The 27,682-nt window shown below is 41.0% G+C and overlaps 2 protein-coding genes across 2 annotated transcripts in view; both read right to left on the reverse strand.

Annotated features, from left to right (window-relative positions):
• Positions 1-376: 376 nt before the first annotated feature.
• Positions 377-14,110, reverse strand: LOC121958381 (putative protein MSS51 homolog, mitochondrial). Its single transcript, XM_042507274.1, has 7 exons — positions 12,777-14,110; positions 10,384-10,562; positions 10,104-10,253; positions 8,323-8,447; positions 7,428-7,991; positions 2,076-2,169; positions 377-1,112 (listed from the first exon to the last, which is right to left on the reverse strand). The coding sequence occupies exons 2-7, from the start codon at positions 10,539-10,541 to the stop codon at positions 911-913; spliced, it is 1,293 nt and encodes a 430-aa protein (XP_042363208.1). The 5' UTR covers positions 10,542-10,562; positions 12,777-14,110; the 3' UTR covers positions 377-910.
• The window catches only part of capn15 (calpain 15), a 54,349-nt gene continuing 40,769 nt past the window's right edge, over positions 14,103-27,682 (reverse strand). Inside the window, exons 8-12 of the mRNA XM_042507273.1 lie at positions 24,330-24,491; positions 22,907-23,142; positions 22,642-22,811; positions 20,565-20,743; positions 14,103-18,352 (exon numbers count right to left, since the gene is read on the reverse strand). Of these exons, the coding sequence (XP_042363207.1) occupies positions 18,175-18,352; positions 20,565-20,743; positions 22,642-22,811; positions 22,907-23,142; positions 24,330-24,491 (925 nt within the window). The 3' untranslated portion in view covers positions 14,103-18,174. The remainder of the gene's footprint in view (positions 18,353-20,564; positions 20,744-22,641; positions 22,812-22,906; positions 23,143-24,329; positions 24,492-27,682) is intronic.

Genomic DNA, 27,682 nt, shown 5'->3' on the forward strand with positions numbered 1-27,682 from the left:
GTCATGAAGTGGCATTTTTAAGCTTCTACAGACAAAATCCTGTAATTTGTCCATACCTTGCAATTTAATGAAATCCCCTAATTTTTTTAGTTTTGAGACAATCAGACTTATTTCATGGTAATTTTAAGCCTGCGGCTCATATTGTTTTTAAATTGCATTTCTGTTCAACCTTGAACTGAAAAATTGTTGTCAAACAATTGCTGCTTGACGTTTTGGCCTTTTTTTATTGTTAGGAGATAGTGATGGCCTATTGGGGAGTCTCCAGTGACCATTATAAACCATTATATTGTCTGCAGTGATCACACACTCCAGAGACTCACTATTCAGAGTTCAGTGACGAATAAAAACTAAATAAACAAAATAAAGCACATTTAAGCACTGCAGCACTGTATCATTTATTTAGGTGTCATCTTAGATCATGTGTTACATTAGTATGCATATGAGCTGATTTCATGCAGCTATTGTGAGATTTGGGAATACGTCTAGCCACAGAACGAATTACACAGAACCGTCAAATAATGTCTGAACTCATTACATATGTACATCCTTGACCCTTTATATGCAACTAACATGCCACCTCGGGGCACCGACAGCGTACAAACCTTTGTGCCCCGCTGGTGCCCCTGGGTGCCATCATCCTCCATAATGAGCTTTGTGTGATTTCTGTTATCTGTCTCATGAATTAATAATTTTTTCAGTGTGTTTTGTGCACGATTGCTGCAGTGAGAGTGTGTTTTTCTCATTTAATGTTCTGTGGCAGCACAGCTGAGCAATGTCCACCTCTAACGAGCTGCAGAAAGGCACCCAAAGACCCCAGGAAAATCCCAAAATCCTAATTTGAAAACCATTTCTTTAAAGGGGAGGACTTGTGGCACCCCAAACAGGCTTTGATTTTCCACATAATGGGGTCTTAATTGTCTGACCCAAAGTCCTCTGCTTGAGGCTGCAGTCCCTGGAAACAGATGTAATGAGAGTTGCAGTAGACCGGGGTTTTGTTGGGGCACGACTGGACCTGCTCTGGTTTCTGTGAGGTGAACGGATTGGCTCCGCTGTCCCTGATGTGCATCTCCAACTCCAACAGGATCTGAAGTGAGCACTTGAGCTCCATCTCGCTGTTAAGACAATGAGATAGCCGAGGAATCCATTAATCAAGTAAGTTTTGCGGTCCTCATGAGAGGCCGAAAAGAGATTAAACACCTGGCAGACTTATTTTAACATCCACCCCACAAGAAAACAGTTCGAAAGAAATTACAGGGGAGCAGCAACAACAGAAGAGAGGAAGAACAACATCAATAACTTTGCTATATCATCAAGTTACAGTCTACAGGGGGAGTTTGCTGAGAGCGCCTGCAGCAGAAGAAATAAATCTTTTCTTCAACTTGGCCTTTGTACAAACAGGAAACTGGTATTTGCCACCAGAGGGAAGGATTGTGAAGTGTGGAAGGAGTAGTGTGATGTGGGCTCGATAACTGCATTGAGACTGAAGACTGCGGTGATGAGGTCAGGTAGGAGAGGAGTAGGTAGACCACACATGATGCATGGGTGAAAAAGAAGTGCCATAGAGGAGGGCAGGATGCACTATACATATTTACTAGGGGACTGAACAATATTGCTTTTTCAATGCCAATACCAATTATTAATAGTTAATGAGACCGATATGTACTTAAATAGAAATGAAAATCTTTCTGTCAATATTAAGAATTTGGAATATAACAAAATCCAACACAAAAGTTTGTTTAACTCCCTTTAGTAAATGTTTAATCAAAAACTGAAACAATTAACATCATGTACAGCAAGTTTACAGCAACTTTTATTTTTATAAAATAAAGTGAAAATTTAAACAAACAGACAAAAAGAATAAATGAAAATAGCTCCTTCAGGTTTTAAAAAGTAAAAGTTCCTCCCATGCTGACACTTTCTTTGCACTTTTTACTTTATTAATTTTATTGGTGATCATTAAAATAAAATGACGATAATTGGGCCAATAATCTGTCTTACCCCTAATATTAACCTTATGCAATGGATATTATTATCACTACTAAAAAATGCAAAAGGAGTGTATGTTTCAGACTGACCTGTACATAGTGAAGAAGGAAGGGATGTTATAATCTCTGAGCAGCAGAAGTGTGGGCAGCCAACCCTCTACCAGACCCTGGTTAGCATGGAAACCTGTGTAAAACATCACAGAAAGACATGTGTGAGAGATACATGAGAAGGCTCTGAAATAGGACAGGAGAAGTTGCGAAACAGTGTGCTGTGAAAGCAACAACCAGACCATCCATTCAGGAAGTTGCACGGTCAGTAATATAACAATAAAACAACCAGCAGCAGTTTTGCCAGCCCAGGTGCCAGGAGAAAATGTTGACACTGTATGTTTCTGCAAACCATGGATACTTTTAAATTAGATTCCATATCATTTTACTGTCAGAAATAACTCTGAAATGTGTCTAGTGTCCCAGGACATCAACTGTTTCACATAAATACAAAACATCTGGCCAAACAACAAAATCATACAATAAACACAGCCAATCATAACAGACATTATGAAAGTCATCACCTATTAAATTTAGTGTTTGACTCAGGTAAACTGAGGCCACTTAGAAGCCATACTCTGATTTAATAGGTTGACAGACTGAGGAACGCATTTCACAACCTTGTCAGTCGAGCCTGTGCGACTCTAAATCTCCCGTGTGACGGCAAAACCTGACATTCTTCAAATAATATGCAAGAGGGATCAGAGATAACGTTACATTTGTATCCTTTATAAGTATCTTATCAACGTTTATAGTGATCCTTAAGTGACACAGGTCTCCATGTATATGAGCTGACTTTGTCATGGGTAGGTGGCGGGGTTGATGGATGGCGTGACAACTGGGCGAGATGCCTGCCAAGCTGCAGACAACCGTTTCACACCGACAAAACAACAAAACCAGCTGTTTTCCACTGAGACATCAACAGCATTTCCACTGGCAACTGTGCCACCAAAACTGAGTGTTTCAAGCCAAAACACGATCTTTTCAATAACCAAAGCGGTTGCTGTGCCTAAACATAACCACACCTTAAAGCTAATGTAGGTGACTTTGTCATATTTACTGAAACTGCCACTATGTCCTGATAGTAGCACAGAGGACAAATGATTAGGTTCAGCTGGGTCCTCCTAGTTGTCCAAATGGCATTTGCAATAATCTACTGTCTCTAAACAAAAACAACCACCAAGCTATCAGAGTGTCAATCACTGCTCGTGCACACACTTCATAGCCAGCAACAGCGCAAACCTACACTGCAGAGACAACAGAAGAAGACAGACAGCCAACAGCAATCTAAAAGGAAAGAGTTAAACCATGCCTGATATAAAACAAAAATAAACATCAGAGCAACATTTCTGAGAGAGCAACAGGACCTGAAAGGATTAAACACCAAAGCCAGAAGTGAAATTGTGTGCTGAAGGTACTGAGCATGTGTGCTGAATTCTTGCAAATGCCACAGAGAATGAGGAGAACCTGTTTTTTTTGTTTGTTTGTTTTAAAGATTATCTGTCTCATGTGCTATTGTCAGGATATAGTGGCAGCTTCAGCAAATATTCTTTAATAAAGTGACCTACTGTAGCTTTAACCACAGTGTTTTTTGAAAGAGAGTAAAGTTAACATATCCACTACATAATATCATACAAATGTTATATATTCGTGGTTTGCAGAAACATACAATGCAAACATTTTTTTTCTGGCGATTGATTTACCTTTTTTAATTTTTTATTTAAATGTTGCTAAACACTGAATGGCGCACAACGGCATGTGACACCTGAGCCCCGCCCACTGAAACCCAGAGAGAAGAGCACAAAAATAATAATAACAACAACAATAAAATGCACTTTGCAAAAAACAATATGAACATATTGTATCTCATCAATAACAGCCAGCGGCTGTTTGGAAAACTGTTTCCAGGGCCTTTAATTAAGTAAAAGACACTCTTGCAACATATTGTAGCCCACATACCTCCCTGAATAAGTCAGCTGAATGACACTGACATTAAAAAACACTGTCTGTTTCTCTCCATGTGAGTCTTTACAGAGTAACGAGGGGGAAAACTTTACTTTTTTCTCCTTAGCGAGGTGAAGATCGAACATATCATGCTTGATTAGTCTCCAGCCGGCCGTGTCTCTCTCTTCTTAGCTGGGATATATTTCCTTCTGAATGTCTGACTGACAGTGTTTTGCAGTCAGCCTAATTATCGGTCAATATGACAAAGTTTATCTTGCTCCAAACAAGCTGACCTCATTTAGAAAACTTCAGCTGGGCTGGAGAAAGCTTGTTCCAACTTAACCTTGCACCACACAAGTGGAAAATTTAGGACACTCTCGCACAGAGACAATCCAGTAAAGTGGTCTGGCTATATTCCGGGTTGGCTTTCATAATCCTTTAGCATATTAACTGACAGATGTCACTTTTCCCTGATGCGGGTTTATATCAGTAGTATGTTTTTTTCTCTAATGAAAAGCAGGGTAGTGTGATGTGTGTCGCCCTTCAACCAGATGACTGAGGTTCAAGCCACAGTGGCGGCAAATACTGTAAATCCATCCGGCTTTAGTGTCCTTGAGTGAGACAAAACCAGGAAGCAAACAGAGAATTTCAACACTTTGATCAATAAAGTCTCACATTATTAGATTGTCCATGAGAATTTCAAAATCGCGGATCAGCATGTTGCAAAAACTATGCATGTTATGAATTTATGAAAGCATCAGCTGCTCAGAACATCACTGCAGTGTTTACTGGTTGTAAGTGAGTTGGGGGGCCCAGAGCATGCCACAGAGGCAGAGAACTGTAAGGCCCATGATACTTGCACACAGATGGTATCATGTTATCCACCTCCTGCCACATCTTTCTGAGAAACTCAAACTGCAGAGAATGAGGATTTTGATTTGAATAATGCATGCCATGATACGAACATCCCCGAGGTTACACTGCTCATCATGATAAAACATTTAACAGGGAGTAAGCGTTTAGGCGTTTAGACCTTCAGGAGATAAGGTGACAAAGAGACGGTACAGTCTGACTGTTAATGACTGCAATAATTGCCTGCTGCAGTGTGAATGTGGGCCATATGGTGGATAAAGTTGCTGTTAATGGTATACACAGGGTTTCCACATATGTTGACAAGATTTAAAAACTTTTCCAGGTCATTTATAAGGTAAATGTTAGCCTTATATGGACATTATTTCATTACACACAAGAAAATTCCATGATTTTTCCAAAACTTTTACTGTTTTATCGTGACTTTTCCAGGCCTGGAATTTTTTTCCAGGTAATTCATGACCATGTGTAGATTTAATTGTTTTAAAGTTTTAGGAGTATGAAAACCCAGTTTATTTCATGGAAAAACAGCTATCACAAGGCACCTTTTTTGGTGGTCTATCTTTGTATGCATGATGTTACTCAGTCAGCATCCGTCTCCTGTGAGAGCTGACAGCTGACCCCTCCGTCTCTGACTCTCTAAGGTCAATGTCTGTCTTTTTACTGCTTCCTAGCAGCCTTTTCCTCTCTCTCATTCTCTTTGTGACTTTAGCCTCACACCTTCCTTTCTATTCCTTTCGTTCCTTTCGTCACGCTGCCTGCTCCCCTATCACTTAAACAGTGTCATAATGCAGCGCTCTGACAGCTTTGCAGTATGAAACACAGCCAGGCACTCGGGCAGTTTACTCGCAGGATGACTGAGTCCTGTATATTTAGCTCCAGTGGAGCCCACGGTGATAACTAAGCCAGGGGTTCTGGGTGCAGTTGGGTCGAGGCTTAACTTCTGCTTTACGGGTTAAAGGGTCACAGATCAGATTCATTGCGAGAGCTCACTGGGTGTAGGGTTATAGTGCCACTTTAATGAGGTGGCTGTCAGTGAGAGAGCAGAGGACAGATGTCTTTCATGCTGTGAAGTGGAGAGAGAGAGAGTATTCCAAAAGTAATATCCAAAACACAGAAAACTGGAATTGTGAATAAAAAAATTGTACGATTGTTTACAATTTTGCACACAACTGAGTCTTGTGCTGTTCTAATGAATCCGGGGAGGTGGGGGCGCTTTCAAAAGGGCAGCTTACTGACATTATGCTGAGTCCAGCAATGAGAAGCCTCTTTCCCAGCTGCTCCCATTAATCACCCAAATCCCCAATAAAAGCTTGGCGCTAATGAATAGGCCAGATCTAGTGAGTTACATGTCTCCTGCCTGCTCTGTTCTCTGCAAGAGGTAATTGTCAAATGAGCATAAAGGGGGGAAAAGTCACCGGTTCTCCAAGACAGCTGACCACTTAAGCAGAACAGTTTCTATTAATAGCTGCAGTGATCATTATGTGCCTTAGTGTTTGATTTAAAAGCATTTTGAGATGAAAGTCTTGTTTTAAAATCAAGATTTTAGTGGTTGCACAGTCAGGCCCTCTATTAGGGGAAGGGTCAAAGGCTACAAATGGGGGGGCATGAAAGGGTCTTTGGTTAACCATTAAATGCACTCAAGTGCGACAATTTATTTACTGACTTGTATTACTACTTGCAATATAATTCATGTATTTACATGATAAATACATGATTGTTTTCAATGAAACACTTCAATCTTATCATCTGATACTCCGCCCCCAGCACTCACTGCGAAACAGGGTTGTCCATCTGACGGTGAAAGTCAGAGATGTGCACAACAAACGTGCCGCGGATATAAAGATGTGTGCCGCCTGACGAGCTCAGTCAAAATGCCTCACAAAAAAAATCCCCAAAGGAAAAGCCAGAGTGCAGAGTGAACAAGATAATTAAAGGAGCACAGAGACAAAGGCCCAATATCTGACCAAAAAATGTGAGGAAGGACCAGGTATGATAGGAGGAGCTGCAGGTGAGGTGTAGGCAGACTATTAGCAATAAAACCTGCTGTAGTGGGCATTTTAGTGAGGTAGAGAGCTGCATTAGGGGCTTTTATCAGAGGGGAGAGGGTGGTGCAAAACAAGGGAAGTGCCTCATACAGTTTTATTAAACACTGGGGAGGGGGTTATGTTTTTTGATTTGGCCTGGCAGAGGGACAATTAATTTTATGTGGTTGTATTCTATATTAAAACTCATGACTGAGTTTTGAAGTTATGTTTTCTCTAAAAAAAATCCCAATGCACACCATTTATCATAGCCTAAAGCTGTGAAATATGTTAATTTATGGTGAAGGGAGAGTCATGCATTTTGTCCCAGCCACCCCCCTACCCCCCTAAAATAAAGTACAGTTTCTAACCAAAACATTGTATTCTATATTACTGTGTAATGGGGTCCCTAACCAGTGTTGGAATAGCATAAATTGGTTTGATTTTACTTTTCTCTGCCCAAATGCCTATTGCTAATTCCTAATGGCTGGCCGTGTGCAGTCACATTTCTTACTTTTTGTTTGTTCATGTTTGGAAGGATGTTGGATGTACGTACCAGGATGAAATCCAACCACCAAATCTGGCTTGGCTGCTTCCTCTTGCTCCACCAGCTCCTCCCAGAACTGGTGATACAGGCCCTTGTAGGCACTGATGAAGACCCTCTGCCTGGGGCCGAACGCCTTGAGAGGAGGCCTCATGATGGGTCCGTCCACCACCTCTGGTCCCACCATGACTACCTCTATGCCCTGGTGTCCAGGGAACATTTTGTTCAGCTCGTCATAGTCTGTCAGTCTGGCTCCCATTGTCTCATTATGTGATGCCCCCGCTAAGTGAATAGTGAGAGGTTTAGCATGCGGGTTGAGGCCAAAGTGTTGCACGGCCATCCCAACTGTGAGAACTCGAGAGAGGAACTCGCTCTGAATCCGCCATAAAGATTGTTGCAGGTCAGAGTCATCTGGCCTCTGCCTGCTGGCGTTCTTCCAAAGGGTTGTCATGTTGGCACCAGTTAAAATTGCGTCAAGACTTGGTGTGAGGTCTCCTTGCATGGGAAGCCAGTCATCCCAATTCTTCACCTCAGCAGCTGACTTGGACCATTTCTCAGTGGGGAATGGGAGGTCTCCTGCGTAAGTGGCAGAACATTTATGATAGATTTTATGGACACAAAACTGAGGACACAGATCAGTGTCGATTCTGTCTGGCACGTTTACATGGTGTTTGAAAAGCAATCAGAGAGATTCAAAGGCTGAGGAACTTTAATTAAAATTTCAAAAAAGCACCAGCACTGCGCTGTGACTTTCTGTCAGTTTTTGTCTCTCAGGCATTTAATTTCTGCAGCTCATCATTAAAATACACCATCTCATTAATGATGATGAATGATTTTTGTGTTTTGTGAACTCAAACAAGCTATTATGGCATTTCAATTTCGGCGGCACCGCCTTTTCATCTCTCACCAGTGAACATCAGCCACTCCACTAGTCTGTCAATGGCCACTAGGCGCAGCTTCTTGCAGACCTTTTTATGCTGAGGCCAGTCCTTTCTCTGACAATCCTTGGTGCAGTAGTACACATTCAAGCACCTGTGGGAGAAATGTGGGAGAAAAAGCAATGCAGAGAAATTCAACGAAAAGAAATGATACATAAAAGTTAAACAAAAAAAGGAAAATTTTAATTGACAAAGTTGTACATTATCCACTTTACTGTTCTTTTAATATTTAGCCGTGCTAGTGGCAAGACTCTAAAGATAGAAATGTGTTAATGTTAATGCAGTCTTAATGCTAAAACTGTTGGCTGGTGAGTTAGTCCACCAGGTCCATTATAGTAATTTAGTAACTTGTTCGAGGTGGCATTGATCCACTGTACTTTTCAGACAATAACAGTGGCTCTAATTGGCGGATCTGAAGTATGCATCAGTGATGGATTGAGTTTTAAAAAATAGTTGCTGCTTCAAGAATTTATGCTAAATAAAGCACTGCTATCAATTACCTAACTGTGGACCATTACAAAATATATGCGTGATATATGATGAGCGCATCATATATTATGAAAGTCTCCTTTACGTTGGCTGATCAGCGAGAATGTCTTGTCCGTGCCAAGACAAAAATAGCATCTTACATCCATCTAGAAGCCGTGTTTATATCAGATCTTCAGTTGTGAAATCGTGACCCCGGAGATGAATTCTGCCCTATTTAAGACGACAGGCAAAAACACGTGCTGTAGGTAAAGGCTGGAATTTATTACTGATTATAAGACCTCTTTGTGCGGATGTGGGCTTTTGTGTTGTCACACAGTTTAAGTGGCGAGGTAATGTGCTGGATTAGAGGTCTGACAGCCAGCGCCAGTTGGTGCTTTGGGAGACTATATTACTTTACCCTGAAATCATTTGCAGCCTTCGAGGCATATGCATTTACATAAAATCATTTATCAGCCTACGTGTTCTGTCATGGTACACTTTGGGCTTACTAATCCTCCGAAGGAGGCTTACAAGTGGACAAAGGGAGGCAAAACAAGGTGAGAAAACACAGGTGCCCTTGAAAGGTAAAGTATAAAACATTTCAGCAGTGAAAGTCTACCTCAGCTTTAAATATATAAATGTGACTCAGAATGAGAATGAAAAATAGAAAATCACAGTCAGGGCCTGGAAGAGTGGTCAAATATCAAAGGGTTCTTCTTGTCAGATGTGCTGTTTTTTTGCCTGCTGCTACCAGTAACTTTTCTGAAAGAGGCAGTGGCAGCTGAGAATTTCAAGGGAACACACATGCTAGAAAGTTGGGGGTAAGTGAGTGTGTGTGAATTAAAGAGAGAGAAAGAGTTAGAAAAAGGAGCAAGACGCAGAGAGCCAAAAGAAAAATGAGACACGAGAACAATGAGGCAGCGTACCGTATTGCACTCCATATTCTCAACACACTCTTTGAAATACACTCTGCGATGGTGTGACTTTATGAACTGCATTAAACGTCTCTTAATAAGCTGCAGAGCTGCAGATGAAACACAATCAGGGAGCTTAGCTATATTTGCCATTGGCCAAAGTCCACTGCTGTAGAGCTGCCTGCACCTTGGTGGCCTATCATTCTGTCACTGATACAACTGGTAATGCTTTACACATGACAGCTATCGCACAACACTGCCAAAAACAATGCCCCATTGGGTGACGATAGAGCCGACCACAGAACGGTGTAAGTTTCAGTCTGATTGTCAACAATGATTAATTTTAATCAGTGTTAACTGGCACTCACTTCACACAACGCTTCAGGGTCTGACCCTCGGTGAGATTAGCTGGGAGTTTGTGGCAGCTGGCGCAGAACTCGAAGGTCTCCTCCATCTTCTTGAACATCTCCTTGTAGTTGCGGAACGAGACTCCTTTAACCTTTCCCTCAACAGCAGCCCTTTGTAGAGTCAGACGTATTTGCAGAAGACAAAGTAACACAAAGAGGTGTCAATCAAAGTCTTGGTGATATGAAAATCAAACTGAAAATAAACATGTAAATTAGCAGGGTAGCATGTGCAGTTTTTAACCTGTATTCTCCGTAGTCCTTCATGTTGAGCTTGTTGAGAATGACCTGAGAGAGCCCAGGAACACCAGAGTCCAGAGAGTAAAAGCCGGACAGGACAGAAAAGACACTGTCAGTCCTTGGAGCGTCCGGCTGTTGGAGTGCGGGGATCTGGGATGCCATGTTCTGGCCTTTAATTTCCAACTATAAGAGGAATAAATCATCACATTAACACTTGATATTGTTTTATACACTACTGAACATCTATTCCTAATGAGTGGTGCATTTCAAAGGGTGGACAGACATTTAAAGAGTAACTAAACACCCTCTAGAAACTGTGTTTTTGTCTTCTCCTGTGGTTTAATGTAATGATGCGCAGGTGTAACCAATGACACTGTGACATCACATGCTGGGCCTTGCCAGAGCTTAAAAAAATTAAAAAGCTGAACCTGGATCAACTTTTGCAGGACCACAACTCAGTCATCCTGGCTAATCGCACATGTGCAAGTGCACATTCCTTGTAGATTTCTTTCACAACACAACCACCATCTTCATAGTTTACCTCATGATTGTCACAACAAAAGATTAAATAATTGCTGTTTTGATAACTTTGCAGTTGTAAAATCATGTTCTGGTTTCCTGAAAAAGCCTTTAAAGTCATGGATGTGCCACTTAAAGGGTCAGTTCTCTTCCAAATCAAATATACATATTTTCCCTCTTACCTGTAGCGCTATTTATCATAAAAACTAGATGGCACTCAGCTTGTGGCGCTCAAAGCACCAAAAATGACATTTCAAAAACCCAACAGCAATGTCTCTTCCCAGAAATGTTCACCTGTTACTTAAGATAATCCACAGACTTTACTGTGAGCAGTTTAATGTGCAAACTATTTTCCCTCTGCCAAACTACACGCACCAACCAAATCACCAAGTAGAAGGAAGCATGAATCTCAAACACTCCGCTGCTCACACCAAAACAATCTAGACTGATAAATAGCACAACAGGTAAGAGGAAAAATATGTATTTTTTATTTAGGAGAGAACTGACCCTTTAAACTGGACCCGGACTGTTTTTTTTTTGTCACAGCCATTTGTAGCAACACATGCATAGCTTCCCTATGACATTTAAAAACATCCGATCCATGGGTTAACAAGTATTTTTGTGCCTACTGAAAGACAGAGAGCGGAGTCAGTGGGATGTGAGAGACAGGGACCCCCCACTCTACCAGGTCAGACTGACAAATGAGAAGAAGCAGGGCTGGAAATGTTGGAAGGACACACTGTACAGTCACAAGCCTCACAGAGGTATTTGTTCTTTGTGTCCTGACAGGCAAGTAACACTGCACTGACACAACGAAGATTTGAGAAGACTCCAGACTGAGTGGGTCTGAAATGCTCTTGATAATGCAAGTATGACTTTTTCAAGGGTACGAACCAAACATTGTTGAAGCAGACTATACATAAACCGAGACTTCTTATTTTGAATTGCGTTAATCTTAAGGCTGACAAAGGTATTTCTCCTCAACATTCATGCTCTGGCTACCTTTGTGCTTTAAAATACACTCACTCACACATACTCGCGCCTTGATGACAGATGCTCTCATGACAAGAGGATCACCCAGATTCTCAGACAGGCGGAGGCTGCTTCTGGCATGTTCCTCGAGCCATCACGCCTCTGCCCTTGACAAAAAACTCCCCGTCCCCACCTCCCCACTTGCATGTCACATGATTTACTCACTTGGTCTGACATGAGGGGAAATAAGAGTGGAGAGAAATATGATCATCTTGTGGTCGGGTCTTTCTTTAGATTTTACTAGAAGCTAACACCCAAGACTATAAAATCATCTATTTGAAAAAGTGTGTGCACATTTGTCTTTCCTGTTAATTGTTATTAAAGATACCTTTCTCGAAAGAACAGCAGTGCTTAACCTGGCCTTGACAACTCGCCAAACTGCATTCTCCTGCATACAGCTCACAGCACAGAACTGACTTGCACAAAAAATACTTTATCACACTGAGACACTCTGTTGTAGTCGGAATGCCGCTCCAGTTTTTACATGAAAACAACTTTTTCCCCTACTTTGAGGAACTCTGTATCTTTTCAATTTCATACCAAGTGTTGCTGGGGGATGATTTAAGCCTTATCATGTATGCAGACAAAATTGAAAGGCTTATATCTAATTAGCTGCTTCATATCTACAGAACACCAGGGAGGCACAGGGTTTGAAATGAACAGATTTCCCATGAGAGGGCAGCTTTTTTTTTCTGTCTCTAATCACATATCTGACCGTGACACAAGTTTTCAGCATGCAAAGACTGTCCCCTGACTATCTGGCCACAGCATTATCACATTTTCACCCTGCCCTGCCACACACTCCAAACTGAGGATGACTGAAGACATAGACAGATATTTTCATACCTTTGGTTTCAGATGAGTGACTTCCAGGTGAGTTTTCTTGGTGGAAGTAAAGGACTGATGGCTCCTTGTGCTGAATGTCACAACCTCATGGAGGCTTCACGGTGTTTCTGTGGCTCTGCCGGGGCCAGATAAACTCTCCACCACAGAGCCAAATTTGGGGAAATAGCTTGGGGCGGGTTGGGGACTATCAAGTGCTCCTGGCATCTGAGGTCAGGAAGGAGGGAGGGAGGGAGGGGTGGCTGCTGAGAGGGAGAGGGAGTTGGATGGCTTTGCCTAAGAGAGAGATGGGGGCAAAAGAAGAGAGGAGTGGAAAGGGAGAAGTTTGGGGCTGTTTGGGAGAAGAGACTCAAACAGCACATTAACACAAGATACCAGAGAGATGTATTCCACTCGAAACATCCTGCGAAAGATGCACTCAGTCTTCTGAGAGGAGAGAGTTCAGAGATGAGAAGAGACACATCACAGGGCAGGAAATGAAGAGCACAGAGGAACCGACGATAGCAAACACATCACAGAGTGGATGTGTGGAATCAATAATAGTGTGGTAAACAAGTGTACATGTAAGTGGAAAACATTTCTGATATGTAAATACATCATCCTTTCATCAGACTGTTTTTTTCTCTTAAATATTTGCAGCTTGAAAGCTTTGATTTCCTCTTATTCCTCGAAAACAAAAGCCTGAACTGGAAAAAGAATCTCAACCGATATCTGCTCTCTCATGATTCTACCAGGTGGCCTGAGAAAGCCTTTTACTTTCTACCAAACATGACTTTGACTCAAGTCAGACTTGACTTACACATTTTAAGTCTTTAGACTCGATTTGACAAAATAAAATCACAACTCAAGCTGGACTTAAACACCACTGACTTATGACTTCACTTGGACTTGAGCCTTTTGACTTTAAAATACTTGTTACCTTTCCCAAATCCAAAAAATGAAGTCTATTATTTAAAAAGCTTGAAAATGTCATCATTTATCACCATTGTTAAAATGACACTTCTGAAGCATTATGAGGACTCAAAACTGAAAGTTTAGGACTTGGGTGTGAAGACTTGTGATATATAAAATAATGCCTTGGTTCCATCTCTGCTAACTACTATAGTATTAAAATTTGTGTGCTGAAAAAACCCCATTATGTCCGTAATATAGACAAATGTTGATTTAATTTAAAAAAATTTATTTGGTCCATCGGAACCTGAGATTGAAAATTAAAACATACATAAGTTTGTACACATATACTCATATTCCCCTCCCAGAAAAGATCAATAAAATATATATCACATTCATCAGAGTTCCATTATTTTCAGCATTAGGTTTCATTTTTTTGTTTCTACTATCATACTTTTTTTTTTACAAGTTTAAAAGGGTCAGTTGATTTTTTTTTTTCATTTTATATCTTTTGTGTGGCTTAAGTTTGCAGTCTGTACAATTTACAAGGAGGGAACCAGACAAAGGAGAGGAAGAGAAAAAGGCGTTGAGTTTCTGGTCTGTGAGTGACCAGCTTTTCTCCGGCTGCAGGGGGCGCCCCTGACGCACAAAACAGTTCACCACCACAACTTCACAGAAGAGGAGTAGGTTCATAGGACACCAGTAAGAGCCAGAAAATGACAATTATGACACAAAAAACAAGTATAAAACAAAAAACAAAAAATCTCATGTAAATGTAAAGTGATCCAGCGGTGACACTGAATTTTGAGGTGCCTTGTCATTGCAGGTGTTTCAGTGCAGGTTCATTTCTCCTCAAGCTCAAACTAAAGCCATAAAATCATCACATTCCTTTATCTTTCATTCATAAGTCCAGTATTCAGCAACAATATTTTGACAACAGGCCTGCAAATCACTTATACAAATAAATTAAAAAGTTCACAGCTGCTTGGCTGTGACCACGCACACGCTCACACAGGGCAGACAAATGTCTGAAAGTGGTCATTACACGTTATGTTTCTTTGGAAAACATATTTACAGCTACTTCAGCGTCAGGTTCCATCACAGAAACATGACACTGCTGTAGTAGTTTTTCTTAGAAGCTGTCCTGAAGACGTCGTGAAGTACAGCCTACTAGACGTGGTTGTGCAGAGTAAGACTGCGAGCATATGGGACACAGTGCTGCCTTTTACCATCAATGCTACCAAAAAAGGGACGATGCTCAAGAGATGATGCAGCATTTTTTTAACTCAAGGTTGCTGAGCTTAAAGGAGCAGTGTGGAAGATTTAGTTGCATCTCGCAATGAGGAGTGCAGATTGCAACCAGCTGAAATTTCTCCTGGTTAGAATTCTTTCAGGGTTTCATGACCAGGAGCTGAATTATCTGCAGAGGTCTCTTCTTCTTCAAAACGAACGATTTAAACCGATAAAAAAACATTGAAAAAAGTAGTTTCATGTTACAAATCGGTGTTTCTCTGATGTGCCTCATTGGAGACGAGCCGCCAGCCTAGCACCCGCTGATGTGTGTTCACTTTCTTTCTCTGATAATTTCAGATCCAGACATTCAGAAGGTTTTTACCATGAGTTGGATTATCCAAAGAGGTTTCCTCCTCTCTAAAACAAATGGTGATTTAAATCAGGAAAAACACTGAATGAAAAAGAATTGCTTTACAGAAAAACAAAAGCAAAAATCTGTGTTTTCCGATGCTGCTCATTGCGAAGGGACTGCTAACCACGGCAGCCAAAGATATACACGGCTCACTCTAAGTAAACAAAAACACGATTCTTACTTTCAAGTGATGATACAAGAAAGAAATACTTTATATCGAATATACACGTGTATTGCAGCCTGTTCCACATGTGATGTATAAAATGACTGTGTCGCAAACACTGAGCATACACTGTCACGTCATTTTTTAAAGCCACTGACGGGAGACTCGCTTTGGCATGATGACATGATGCGTCACACACACTCCTCCGCCTATCTAAACCACATTCTCCTGAGTAATGGCGCCATGGTGACAGTTTAACTTTCTGTTGCTTGACCGAAAGTTACAAGTTCACAGCAAGAACATCAACGCTTACAGCTCGAGATGAGCTGGGTGCTTCAAAATAAAAGCACCAGTGTTTTCACTTTGATTTATTTAATTATAACAATATTTAATTCATCTTTATTATTAAAGTATTTTATTCAACTTTATTATAACAGCAGCTACTTTATCTAACTTCGTTGTAACTGTAGTTCATTTAGTATTTGGGTATTTTAGTAGTTTACAGTAGTTTAGAGATTTAAAAATATCCTGTTTTGCATCTTATATGGTGATATAGCCTAAACATATCACAAGATTATTTTTAAGCCATATCACCCAGCTTTACTTATTATATTATATTCAATTTCTGCACTGGACCTTTAAATCCTAAACTGACTCATCTCATGTGGGAACTTCAACGTTTAGACCCAAAATTATCTTAACATGAGAAATAAATCGGCTTCAGCGATTTTGCTAATCGACTTTCAAGTCTTTCCCCATTTCAACAACAGTAAGACATCAACTTTGACTTGAAAAATAAAAAAAAGTCTCCCTATCCACCCTGTTACTATAGTACCGCGTTAGTCTTTCACTTCTCTCTGTTAAAACATCTATGTTGCCATGGTGAGGACTGAAGGATCCTTAGTGAAGCTGGAGTAATGGCTTTGACACTGGAGAAATTGGAACAAACAGGCGGGCGGGGCCCCTGAAAGAAGACCTGGGTAAAAACAGCTGTAGGCAGCCCGTCCTTTGAAACGACGCAGCCAAAAACTGCGAGGGAACTAAAACTCTTTTCTGTGTCACAACATGTCTCAGGGGTCCCTTCTCTCTCTTGTTATGTGTGCACGCAGTTTGACAAAATGGTAATTTGTTATTACACGAGGACTCTGTGCTGTCGCTAATGTGCGGTCGGTGTATCCTTGTGGGAGGGTGGCCCAGATGCTCGCGCTGCACCCAAGCAAACAATAATGGTCCCTGACCTCCCAAAGTAAACTTGACGGCTCGGCGGAGGAGCTCCCCTATGGCAAACTGACTGTTCAAACAGCAACTAGCTCTGGTACTCCCTAAGTACACTAAATCAAAAATACTGGCAAACTGTTGAAGTGTGAGAAACAGGAAAATACTCGCTGACCTTCAGTACCAACAAAAAAGATCAGACACAAAATTTAGGGTGTCACAATCCAAGAGTGCAAGGAGCAGCATTAATTTCACTTTATAACACATCTAGTGAGGGGAGTTGTTCCCCCAAGTGTGAATTTATGTGTGCGGATATAAACTGATGTCTGAAGTGGATGAGAAAAGCCAGCGTGCCCGAGGGGTAAACTACAAAGCTGGTCATGTAACGACTCGCCTCCAGCGTTTAGACCCTAAACTGAGCGAAAATGAATTAAAGTAAGAGGAAGCAAAAAAAGGGTGGTTGCTTGTCTGTAGGGAAAAAGACAAAATTGCATGTTAGTTTACTGAAACGCAAGGGAGGGAATTCTATTATGTGTCAGTGTAAAAGCTCTCTATGCCACAACTGGGAACACTACACCTGCCACAACATGAGCTTGAGGTTTTGCTTGACTCCAGCTTTACTCTACAAATCACGGGTTTGGTCCTGAGCTAGAGCGAGCGCTAGACAGCACTGCGGTGACGATGGGGAGCGTAGACAGACAGTACTGTATGAATGATGGCTTTTTTTCATGACCTCAAAAACACAAATATGGACAACAACAGCAACAAGGGCCGGGTATAAAACAAGTAAGACCAATGTGTATCGTTCAAATAAAAAAACATGTATGACTGTGGGTAAAATCTGAATATGGGTTTGGCTCATTAAGTACCGTACTGAGGGCTGGGTGAGATTAACTCCCCATTATGTTTCTGCTTTGCTAGCTGTCCTTGTGGATGACACGGTGGTTTAAGTGTCTTATCGCTGCAGGTGATTGGCTCATAGTTTGTGGCCCGGCAAATGGCTCAGTAGTTACGGCACTCCACCCTGACTTCTGTGAGGAAAGCGGGGTCGTCTTCCAAGCATACAAAACTCAGGAGATGACATCCGTTCTGCGTACAGCGCTCGTACCAAAAAGAGTTTTTAAGTAGTCTGAACTGGATCCTGTTGGTGCCTGGGTGAAAAAAAAAAATGTTTCCGTGAGTAAGCCCAGGTCATTCCATGTGACCCGCTTCCCTCATTTCATCCTGTAATGGCACATCCACTTGGCAAGGGAGAGAGTGCGCGTGGGCCGGATGAAAGCATTTATGGAGCATTAGGAGGACAGCACGTACATGCTTCACCATTTATGCTTTACATTCAGATGTGGGTTCATCCAATAAAGACACACAAAAACACATCTTTCTCCACGTTTTAGGGCTGCACACACCACTCGCCCTCCCTTGCCTGGTTTTCCAGTGGTCTGACAGTACATTGGATAATAGTCTGTGTGTGTGACAGTGGGCGGTGGTCATAGTGGCCTGGGCCGGTGCAGGCCATCGATGTCTGGAGTGAGCTGAGGGCTGTGGGTGGCCTTGGTGGGGGTCCAGTCACCCAGGGAGGCCTGGGCTGCCTTGCGGTGAGCCAGGCGGTGGGTGATGGAGAAGCCGGCATTTCCTTCCAGCTGAGAGAGCACCACCAGCACCTGCCTGCAGGGGGAGACAGAGAGTGTTAGGAAGAAAAAAAACAATACATGGAGCAGCTCCAGTTCAAGGCTTTTCTGGTTTCAGTTAAGGCACATAAAGCAGACATTGACCACGCTGAATACAAACAGGATATTTCTCTGTTGTGCATTGTGCACAGTGAAGTGACGTAAAGGACTGCATGAAAGCTATTAGAGTTAGGAGTGGGGCTAAACGATGTGGCATCATAGTACCTCACATCTGGCACTGCTTTTACACACATTGTTTTTACATATCAGCTACTTTTGTAATGTATTTATGTTATTTATTGTATTGCATTGTGTTTCACTTTAGTGCTTGCTGAAGCATGATAATGGTCATAATTTGTTGAGCTGCAACAGTAAATTAATTAGTTGTCAACTTCTATATTAATCACCATTAATTTGTCAGTCGATTAATCGCTTTAAGTAATTTTTCAAGAAACAAAAAGTCATAATTCTGTGTTTGCAGATTCTTATATGGGAATGTTTCTGTTTTCTTTACTTCTCTATGACAGTAGACTGACCATATTTGTATTGTGAATGAAACAAGACATATGAAGATATCATCTTGGGTTCTGGGAAACACTAATTGTCATTTTTCACTATTTTCTGACATTTTATAGACTAAACAATTTATTGAATAATCAAGAAATTAATAAGCAATGAAAACAATAGTTAGTTGCAACCCTTCTACTCTGTAACAATCTGCCATGGGACTTAAGTTTAAAACTTGCTCATTTGCTAACCTTGGCACATTTACATGACCAAAATGCTGATCATTATGCACTGTCCCTTATAAATAAATGAATACATAAATCAATCCTGTATTTTATTTAATAGACATGCAAGACCCTTCCAGCATTATTGTTATTCTCTTCGGATCCTAACAAAACATAACAAAATGGTAAAAATAAAGCCAGCAGGGTGGCATTCATTGAAATAGTATCAAAATCACAATATGGTCAAGTATGGTCAGCCACTCTAAAATTTGAATAAAGAGGTGACTGTGGCTGCTGATAGACTAGAGCACACTAATCATTTTATTACCCCGCTCTGGATTTCAATTATTTAACACAAATATGCCTCAGCTTAGATCTTTTTGATGTAAACATTTAATTTATGTCTTTAATGATAAATCTTACAATGTACGACTGTAATTAACCACAAATTCAAGACGAGACATAAATCCCCTGCTCTACCAAAAAGTTAGACTTCCCTCCTTTCACAAAACAAAAAGTATGACACTGATCTTGGAACTGTTTATATGCCAGTCAGCAAAGTTAAAGCTGTGATTGTAGGAAGACAAGTTGCTTAGTCAGCACCCTCGAGTCGCTTGTTTTTCTGATACTTTGAGAACAAATGAAGTAACGCAAGAGAAATAAAAACTAGCTTCCTTAGACTGTGTTTTTCACACTTCCACAGTCTTGAGATTATCTGAGTACACCCCAGTGAGAGTCCTGAGTATGACTGCTTGGCTGCTAGGCACTTCTGAATATGAACTGGTTGTATAATAGTAAGTGAGTAAGAACATCAGAAAATAAGACTGTGCTATTTTAGCAGAGTGTTTTTATCAAGTGAGCTGACATAATGTTCTTGTTAGATGAGAGAAAATGGCATTAAAAGACATTGCCCTTATGCATGGTGACTTTTTACAGTTTCCCATTAAGTGGGACATAACTTCGAGGCGATAAGGTCGTAAATTTACATTAATGTTCACTGTAATGTGTCTGTGCGACTGAAACATTCGTACAGTAGATGTCCAAAGAAGCTAAATTCAGATAAACCTAATGATGTGTGAACGGCTCCGCTGTTCTGCAATTCTCAGGTGTGCATGAGCGTACAATATTTTCAGCCCTTTAAATCTTTGGCTTTAATGGGCAGAGAACAACGGGGACCAACACAAAACAGAGGCAGTTATAACTGTGCTGAGACCAGCCTAAGGTAGATTATTAAGAAATACGGAGCGCTAATCCTCTGGGATCACTGCCGTTTATATAAGTGTGTATGTGCGTACAGATATAATCGTCTAAATGGGTGGATGTTTGCTGCACCTGTACCAAATGTTCCCAAAGCATTTAATCTCCTCACTTGCAATCCATTCAGCCTCTTCCAAGGTGAAATATAACCTGATAAAAAAAAAAAAAAAGACCTGCAGAGCAGTGTGTACGTGAGGACGGGAGAGAGGTGTGTGTGTGTACCTGTGCAGAGGTGGTACGCTGTCGATGGTCTTGAGGCTGCCGCGTGTGGACACCACATTGAAGCTGTCAGTGCAGTCACAGGAGACGTGGAGGTAGTATTTTGGGTGGCGGTTCTCCACCACTACGATAAGCCCCGCCCAGCCGTGGGTCAGGTAGTAGCACGTCATGCCCTCGCGGCCCTGAGAGGAAACATAGAAACACACAGGAATGTGAGCAGAAGAGGGTTTTTTTGCCTAATGAAGTGATGCAGGAATGAGTCTTAAAACCCGAAAGTGAGATAGCAGATTAGCACCTCCGGTTCCCTCATCTCAAAGTGGAGTTAACATGACTGCAACAGTTAGCCTGTCATTAATGTTGTGGACTTTAATTGATTTTTTTCTTTTCTTTTACAAATAGGCTGATTTCTCGTTACTTGTTATATGTTGAGTTCATGTTAATGTGTATTTTAAGACATATTTCAATTTTTGGAAAATAAATAAATAAAGAAATGAATGAATGAACAAACTGATAATAAATACATAAATAAATTTAAACCTAAATGAAGTTATCAATCACAATTTGGTAGCCCCCCTACAATTACTCTGAGGACCCCCTGTTGAAGACCCAGGTTCTACAACATGAAATTTGGGAAGTAAATATCACAATCCTGAATAATGAAGCTTTTACACAACTTAAAAAAGGCAGCTTCTAAAAAAAGTGGCTAAATTAGACTACAAAACACCGTTTTAGCCTCATTGCGGTGCTGACACTTCAGTCATGCAACTACTACTTTTTAATTCTGGCAAATGCATTTAAGTCTCAGAAATCAAAAAAAGTGGTGTGCAGATTATCGAGCTAAACTCTGAGTGTTGAAATACACCGGTATTGATGCTGGATTTTTTAAATGTATTTTATTTTCTATAGATACCACAAAAAAATGTGTTATTGTATCATTCGGCCATAATAATTGTGTAGTGAAAATCTGATATTGTGCCAGCCCTATGTTGAACAAAATGTGTAATTATCCTAAAAGTTTGTTTGCCACAGAGCTTATCTTTTAGATAATAATTGAAAGATATTAAAGAACGAAAAAATGTCAACCTTACACCAGTCTACACAACAACATATGTATTTATCAGCAGAGAGATAGCTACATTTCAGCTGGTATGACTTTAAAATGTTGGTGCAAACTCATGTTTTACATTGCTGAAGAAATAATCTGCTCTCTGTTACGTACGTAGCTGTATTGGAAAAGTGCATTGCTATATTGTTAAAATGCTTTAAAGACCGCATTCACGATAACAACTCTCCCTGAGCGCGAGATGACTGTCATCTCTCAGGCAGTGGCTGCTGATCTCTCTTTTGGGGCCTGTAATTGTAACAAAGAGAATACAAGTTCAGCCAAACTACTCTAGCTGCTGTCCAAAGGCCCAGTAACAGCATCCAGTATTCCCACACTGCACCTAAAATATATCTTTGAGCAACACATAATACAAAAATCTATTGTTACACACCTCAGGACAGCTGGGATTACATATTAATATCCCCTCTCAAAATATCTTTATTTTTTAACCTTATTGTTAAATCACTACTGTTGGTGTAGTGGCTGTCATGCACTCTCGGGTGCTTGGCCCACCTACTGTGAGCAGTGAATTCCTGAAGAGCTGAATGATTTAACAAAGATGATCTCAAGTGTTTAAAAAGCTCTGTCATCCTCTAAAATACCAGCCAATGTGACAGCACTTTCAGGAAAGCGCTGTTCAGGAGAGCCAGAATAATTTGCTTCCTTGGGTGTGAGTGGCTGTGTGTATGTGTGTGTGCGTGTGTGTGTGTGTGTGTGTGTGTGTGTGTGTGTGAGAGAGAGATAATGCACACATACTCACATGTGTAAAGGCAGAATAGGATTTGGGGCTACGCTACAGAAATCTAAAGTGCTATCTCAAAGTGGCTTACGGAGTTGCAAGTGTTCTCCGGCTTCACAAGCATTATACTCAAACAGTGTCTGTGTGTGTGTAGGTGTGAGACAGAGAGACGGAGCAACAGAGACACGTGTGCTTAGTCTCTTGTTCTTAGCTGAGCGTGTGTACATGTGTCTCACCTCATGTCTTTCGCCTTTGTTTTCCGTGAGGAGGATGATGGCGTCGGCCAGCGTGGTGGCCGTCGCCTCCACCTGCTCCACCATCACCTGTCTGGAGCTGTAGATGGCGAGGATGTAGCCAGGGAAGTCTTGGCTGGGCCGCCTTGCTGCTCCGCTGGTCGGACTGGAGACTGCACGACAGAGATACAACAGGGTTACACACATGGAATAAGCAAAAATAAAGCAACCAAAGCATTGCTTGTGCATTTTGCATGTGTACACCTACTTGGCGTAGGTGGCCCTCCCGCCCCGCTGACATTCATCTGCCAGTGGTTGAAGGCGCAGCAAACAACAGCGTACTCCCCCGGTTCCAGCATGACATCACAGCCAACAAACTTCTTCACCGCCCGCTTGCTATGGGCCAACAGGCGGCCAAGAGTCAGCTTGTTGCCGTTCCCGAAGGAGGCACGAAACACCATTATGCACAGGTCCAGTAGGTGGCTGTCAGCTGTGTCTGAACGCCTGTGGAGGAGATGAAAGGTTTAATGCAAACAATAGCAGAAGGAAACAAGAACAGGTTGTCTACTGGTATCAGAAACTTACATTTAATTATTTTTAAGACATTTTCATAAGTTTTAAACAAATTTAAGTCAAATTTTTGGACAAATCATCTTTTTCTTATTCAAGCATCTCAGGTAAGTATGAAGGCAAGTAGTTTATATGTTTGCTGTCCTGTGCAGATGTAGGTTTTATGAAGGGATATGGTTATTACAGTGATTACAGGTACAAAGTAAAAAAACAGCATTAGGTTCAGTGATAGTTTTAAATTTTTGTAACATTAGAAATGCGGACTTCACGCAGAAGAGCTCGACTCATTTCCATAAAAAGAAATTGAAGATGTATCAATTAAATGAGATAATACGTTTAAGGTAATTAAGACCTCACAAATTCAATTCATTCATTCATTTAAGACTATTCAATGACTTATAAGGTCTATGATTTTCTGAAATTTAATTTTAAGGTCCAGTGTGTGGGATTCATAAATCCACTGGCAAAAACTGTTCGGCTCCCAGGCCGCCGATTCTCGGGAGCACATCTGCCAGATAATGGTGGTGACTCAGTTGTTCCCAGACCTTTGCTAAGCTTGTCTACTGGTCACAAAAGGCATGACTTGGTTTTGTTTTTGATGGCTACATTTTGAATTAAGTCTCAAACTGAGTGCAGTTTACATGTCTGTCCAGAGTTAAATGCAGCCATGACAGCTGACGATGCTTTAAAAAGGATATGGATGTTGCTTCAAAAAAACGAAATATTCTAAACCATGGATGCTTCACACATATCGAACTGCAAGGTCACAATGAACTTTGACCACCAAAATCTACTCAGTTCATCCTTGAGTCCAAGTGAACATTTATGCCACATTAGAAGAAATTCCCTCAAGGAGTTCTTGAAATATCATATTCACGAGAATGAGACGGACATGGTCACGTTGCCTTTGACCACTGACGAACAAATACTTTTCAGCTTATCCTTAAGTCCAACTGCCCATTTGTTCCACATTTGAAGAAATATCTTCAAGGTGTTCTCGTGTTCACAAGAATGGTCGGACAAATGGACAACCTGAAAACATCATGCCTCTGGTCACGGCTATTGCCAACACAGAGGTATAAAAAATAAGTCAAGTCAAGGAGAGGGACTGTCCTACTTACCTGCTTCCCTCCTGGAAGAGAGCAAACTCCAGCGCCGTCCTCTCCAGCACAGTGAGCGCTGTGACGGTGACCGGCCCACTAGCCTTGCTGGGGAAGCAGCCCTGCAGCCTCACCTCCTGCCAGTCTGAGTGGATCTTACAGATGTCTACTGAGTCAAAGTACCTGTAGGAGGAAACGGATGAGAGGATAGAGCTTTCTTTAGTGTATATATATATATATAGCCTCATCAGAAAAATCCTGCATAAGGACCCCATTCTTCTGAGACACCAACTATTTGACCAGCTGCTCTCTGCCTGTCATGAGCTAAGTCTGTTTGCATGCATCACAGGCAGCTCTTTAACATTAGCATAGCCTCCGAGGGTGCTGCCGTGCAAACACCATTTACCTCGCTAACATATCAGACCTCCTCCTTCAAAGACGGAGCCCCCGAGAGACATTCTCTTCCTCACTTTCAGTCTGTTTTCCACTGTTTCATCACTTCCTAACCTCGCTCTGACAACTGTCTTACATCTTTCTTTTGTCTTCTTGACAATCGGGAAGAAGAGAAAGAGGAAGAAAAAGCACGCAGGCTGAAGTTTTACTGTAGGTTTTGATCTCTGGAGAAAAATATGTCTACTGTTGAAACCTTTTGTTTCTTAGTGCTGGGTTGCTGTTTGTGAAATAATCTTTCGGAAATGTTATTAACAGTCAACATCAGCTTTTTTTTGAGTCGTTATACGGATGTCCAACCAGGTGACCACTTTTTCCACACTGGAAAGTTTGAGGCAGGCACATGCTGTAGATTTGCCATACAGTGCAAAGCTGAGAGATTATTTGCCTGTCAGAAAAAAAACAATAAACAGTCAGAAGACGGATAGGATTCTGGTCTAGGCCGCACACATTTTTTAGGTTGGAGTTGTTCAGGAGGACAGCAACATTGATCCCCCTAGACTTATGGCAACTCTTATTTTGTTAGACATGAGGGAATGAATAAGAGTCCGATGCACACATCATTTATCTTTAAGCAAACCTACTAACCTGGTGGACCTTGAGACAACGTCCATTGATCAGATGTTTTGCTGACAGTAAGCAGAACCTTTTCTTAGTAAGTGTGGTCTGGTCTGAGGGTAGCCTTTCAGGAGTGTAAAATCAGGTTGTTTTTTAAAAAATAAACACTTACTGAAATGTTTATGCTCCTCAAACTTTGTTAGATTTTTCTTGGCTGTAATTCAGTTCTGTTTTCATTCATGTATTGTGTATTATTATTATTTTTTTTTGGACATAATGGCTCAGTGGATTATGTTTTTGGACAGTCCAAGACAATGTCTCCCTTTTGTGTTTTAGATTACTTTTCAATCAAACTGTTACAGGCAACATTATTTGCTGACCTCACCAAGGTTGCTAGCCAATGAAACGGTCATGCATAAAAACACACAGAAGAAGAGCAGGAAAAACAGTCTCTCCTTGATGCTGTGTGATTGAATGACAGGATTAATCTAATACGACAAAACACACTGAGAGCCGTAACAAGTCTAAGCCTCTGCCTGCCAAATCCCTGGCAACCAAAGCAAAAAAAACCCCAACAACAACAAAAAACCACACAACTCCATAATAACACCATGGTGTGGGACCCGTTAGATGATGCACAAACACAATGTACTAAAAATAATAAAAATGCTGCCAGTCAGTTTGGTGTCAATACCAGATGGTCCGGAAAAATCCAAAAAAGCAGGCATTTACTAAACTATCCACCACCTTTAGCACATGCACATTACATGCACCCACCTTTACAGGTCCCTCCGAGTGTAAGCCTGAGGAGGATCAAGCACTCAGTTGAGTGTGTATCTGTCTGTCCGCAGCTAACTTCACAAACCACTGGACCTATCAGCCTAATATTTTTGTGCACATTTTTTTTTTATATAACAGTTTTATTGACAGCTCTGTTTTATGCCCTCATTGACTGCTAACTCCTCACTCCTCTTACGCAGCCAGTAAGGGCTCCAAATGATCAACAAAGTCACATAGAAAAAGACATTTCCTACAGTCAGCAAGGCTAAAAACAAGCCAATACGTAGCTTGTTTGTTGCTGGCAACATTTTGGCCTTTGTTGCGGCTCAAAAACTGACATCCATAAAGAAGTTTGGTCTCATTTTTAACTGGAGCATCTGCAAATGAATTCCATACTAGATATAGCCTGACTGATTAATTTTTATGCATTCATGATGAAGGTTGTTTAAAAGTAATTGCATAATTTAATAGAAATTTAAATAGATACTCTTAAAGTGAGACAATTTACATATATTAAAAAATATATATTAAATTCATACATTACCTGATGTGAAGTTGTTAGATAATACATTTATCCAAACTTTATTTAATGTGGGAAAAAAATCTATTTAAAAGGCATTGGTGTAATCTGGATTTTTTTTAATATTTACAAATTTGTTTTGTATTTATAATTATTCACAGCAGCACACAATATATATATATATATATTTTTTTTTTTTTTTTCTTATCAAAAGGTTTTTCACCCAATATCTCTGCTAAAGCCACCAACACCTATCTACCTACTACCAGCTAATAACTGAAAGACTAGTAAAGAGAAGGAACTAATGAAACTGTCTGCTAACTGAACTGTGAAATTAACTGAAAAATGAAAATGAAAAGCTGTTTGGTCACTGAGTAGAATCCAGTTAAAAACTCTGGGTAGATGGATCAGTCTCTTCCAAGTGAGGAATCTGCACACAATTTAAAATAACTTGACAGTGTCCTTTGTATGTCTCCATGCAGTCTGTCTACACTTACACACTGATAATGTAACATGCATATTGCCTTCCTTTCATTCCATTACAGTCAGGCTTACACGCTGGTCACACTTCCTGTTCCCCACCTACATGCCCTTAGACACACCTGGCAGAGGTCTGAACTTTTTAGTTTCACCTGCATTCGGATAACAAAAGCTTTGGCATTTGCTGCTTTAAACAGCTGGTGCTGGGTCGATCTTTCCTGGGATAAATCCTCACAGGAAGTCATGCATTTTACATTTCTAACAGTGGCGTGTGTTTGGAATGAACACAAGCAGTGTACCAGCCCCAGCCAACATGGCTCAAATTAATTAGCAGGAGAGAAATATGTGCATTCATCATGTGGGCACGGCGACTGACTGTGAGGTCACCTCTGAAAAGCGCAGCGCAGAAAAACAAATCACAAGTTTTGATAACTTATCATTGAAGATGCTGACAAAATATTACGGTTCAGTGTTGACTTTAGGGTGCAGCTATGCCTCCAGGTGGCCACTAGGGGGGAGAAAGTTCAATGAGTGAATGAGCAAATGGTCTGAAATATTCAGTTACTTTATGAGATGACAGCCGTCT

Source organism: Plectropomus leopardus, chromosome 19, assembly GCF_008729295.1.
Source record: "Plectropomus leopardus isolate mb chromosome 19, YSFRI_Pleo_2.0, whole genome shotgun sequence".
Classification (NCBI taxonomy): Eukaryota; Metazoa; Chordata; class Actinopteri; order Perciformes; family Serranidae; genus Plectropomus; species Plectropomus leopardus.

Bases quoted from the DNA above. Each gene is read 5' to 3' on its own strand.
- LOC121958381 (XM_042507274.1), bottom strand. From the start codon at position 10,541: ATGGCATCCCAGATCCCCGCACTCCAACAGCCGGACGCTCCAAGGACT. The intron at 8,448-10,103 runs GTGAGTGCCAGT...TTTCTCCCACAG, and splicing joins ACCCTGAAGCGTTGTGTGAA to GTGCTTGAATGTGTACTACT. The intron at 7,992-8,322 runs GTGAGAGATGAA...CCACTTACGCAG, and splicing joins GGAGTGGCTGATGTTCACTG to GAGACCTCCCATTCCCCACT.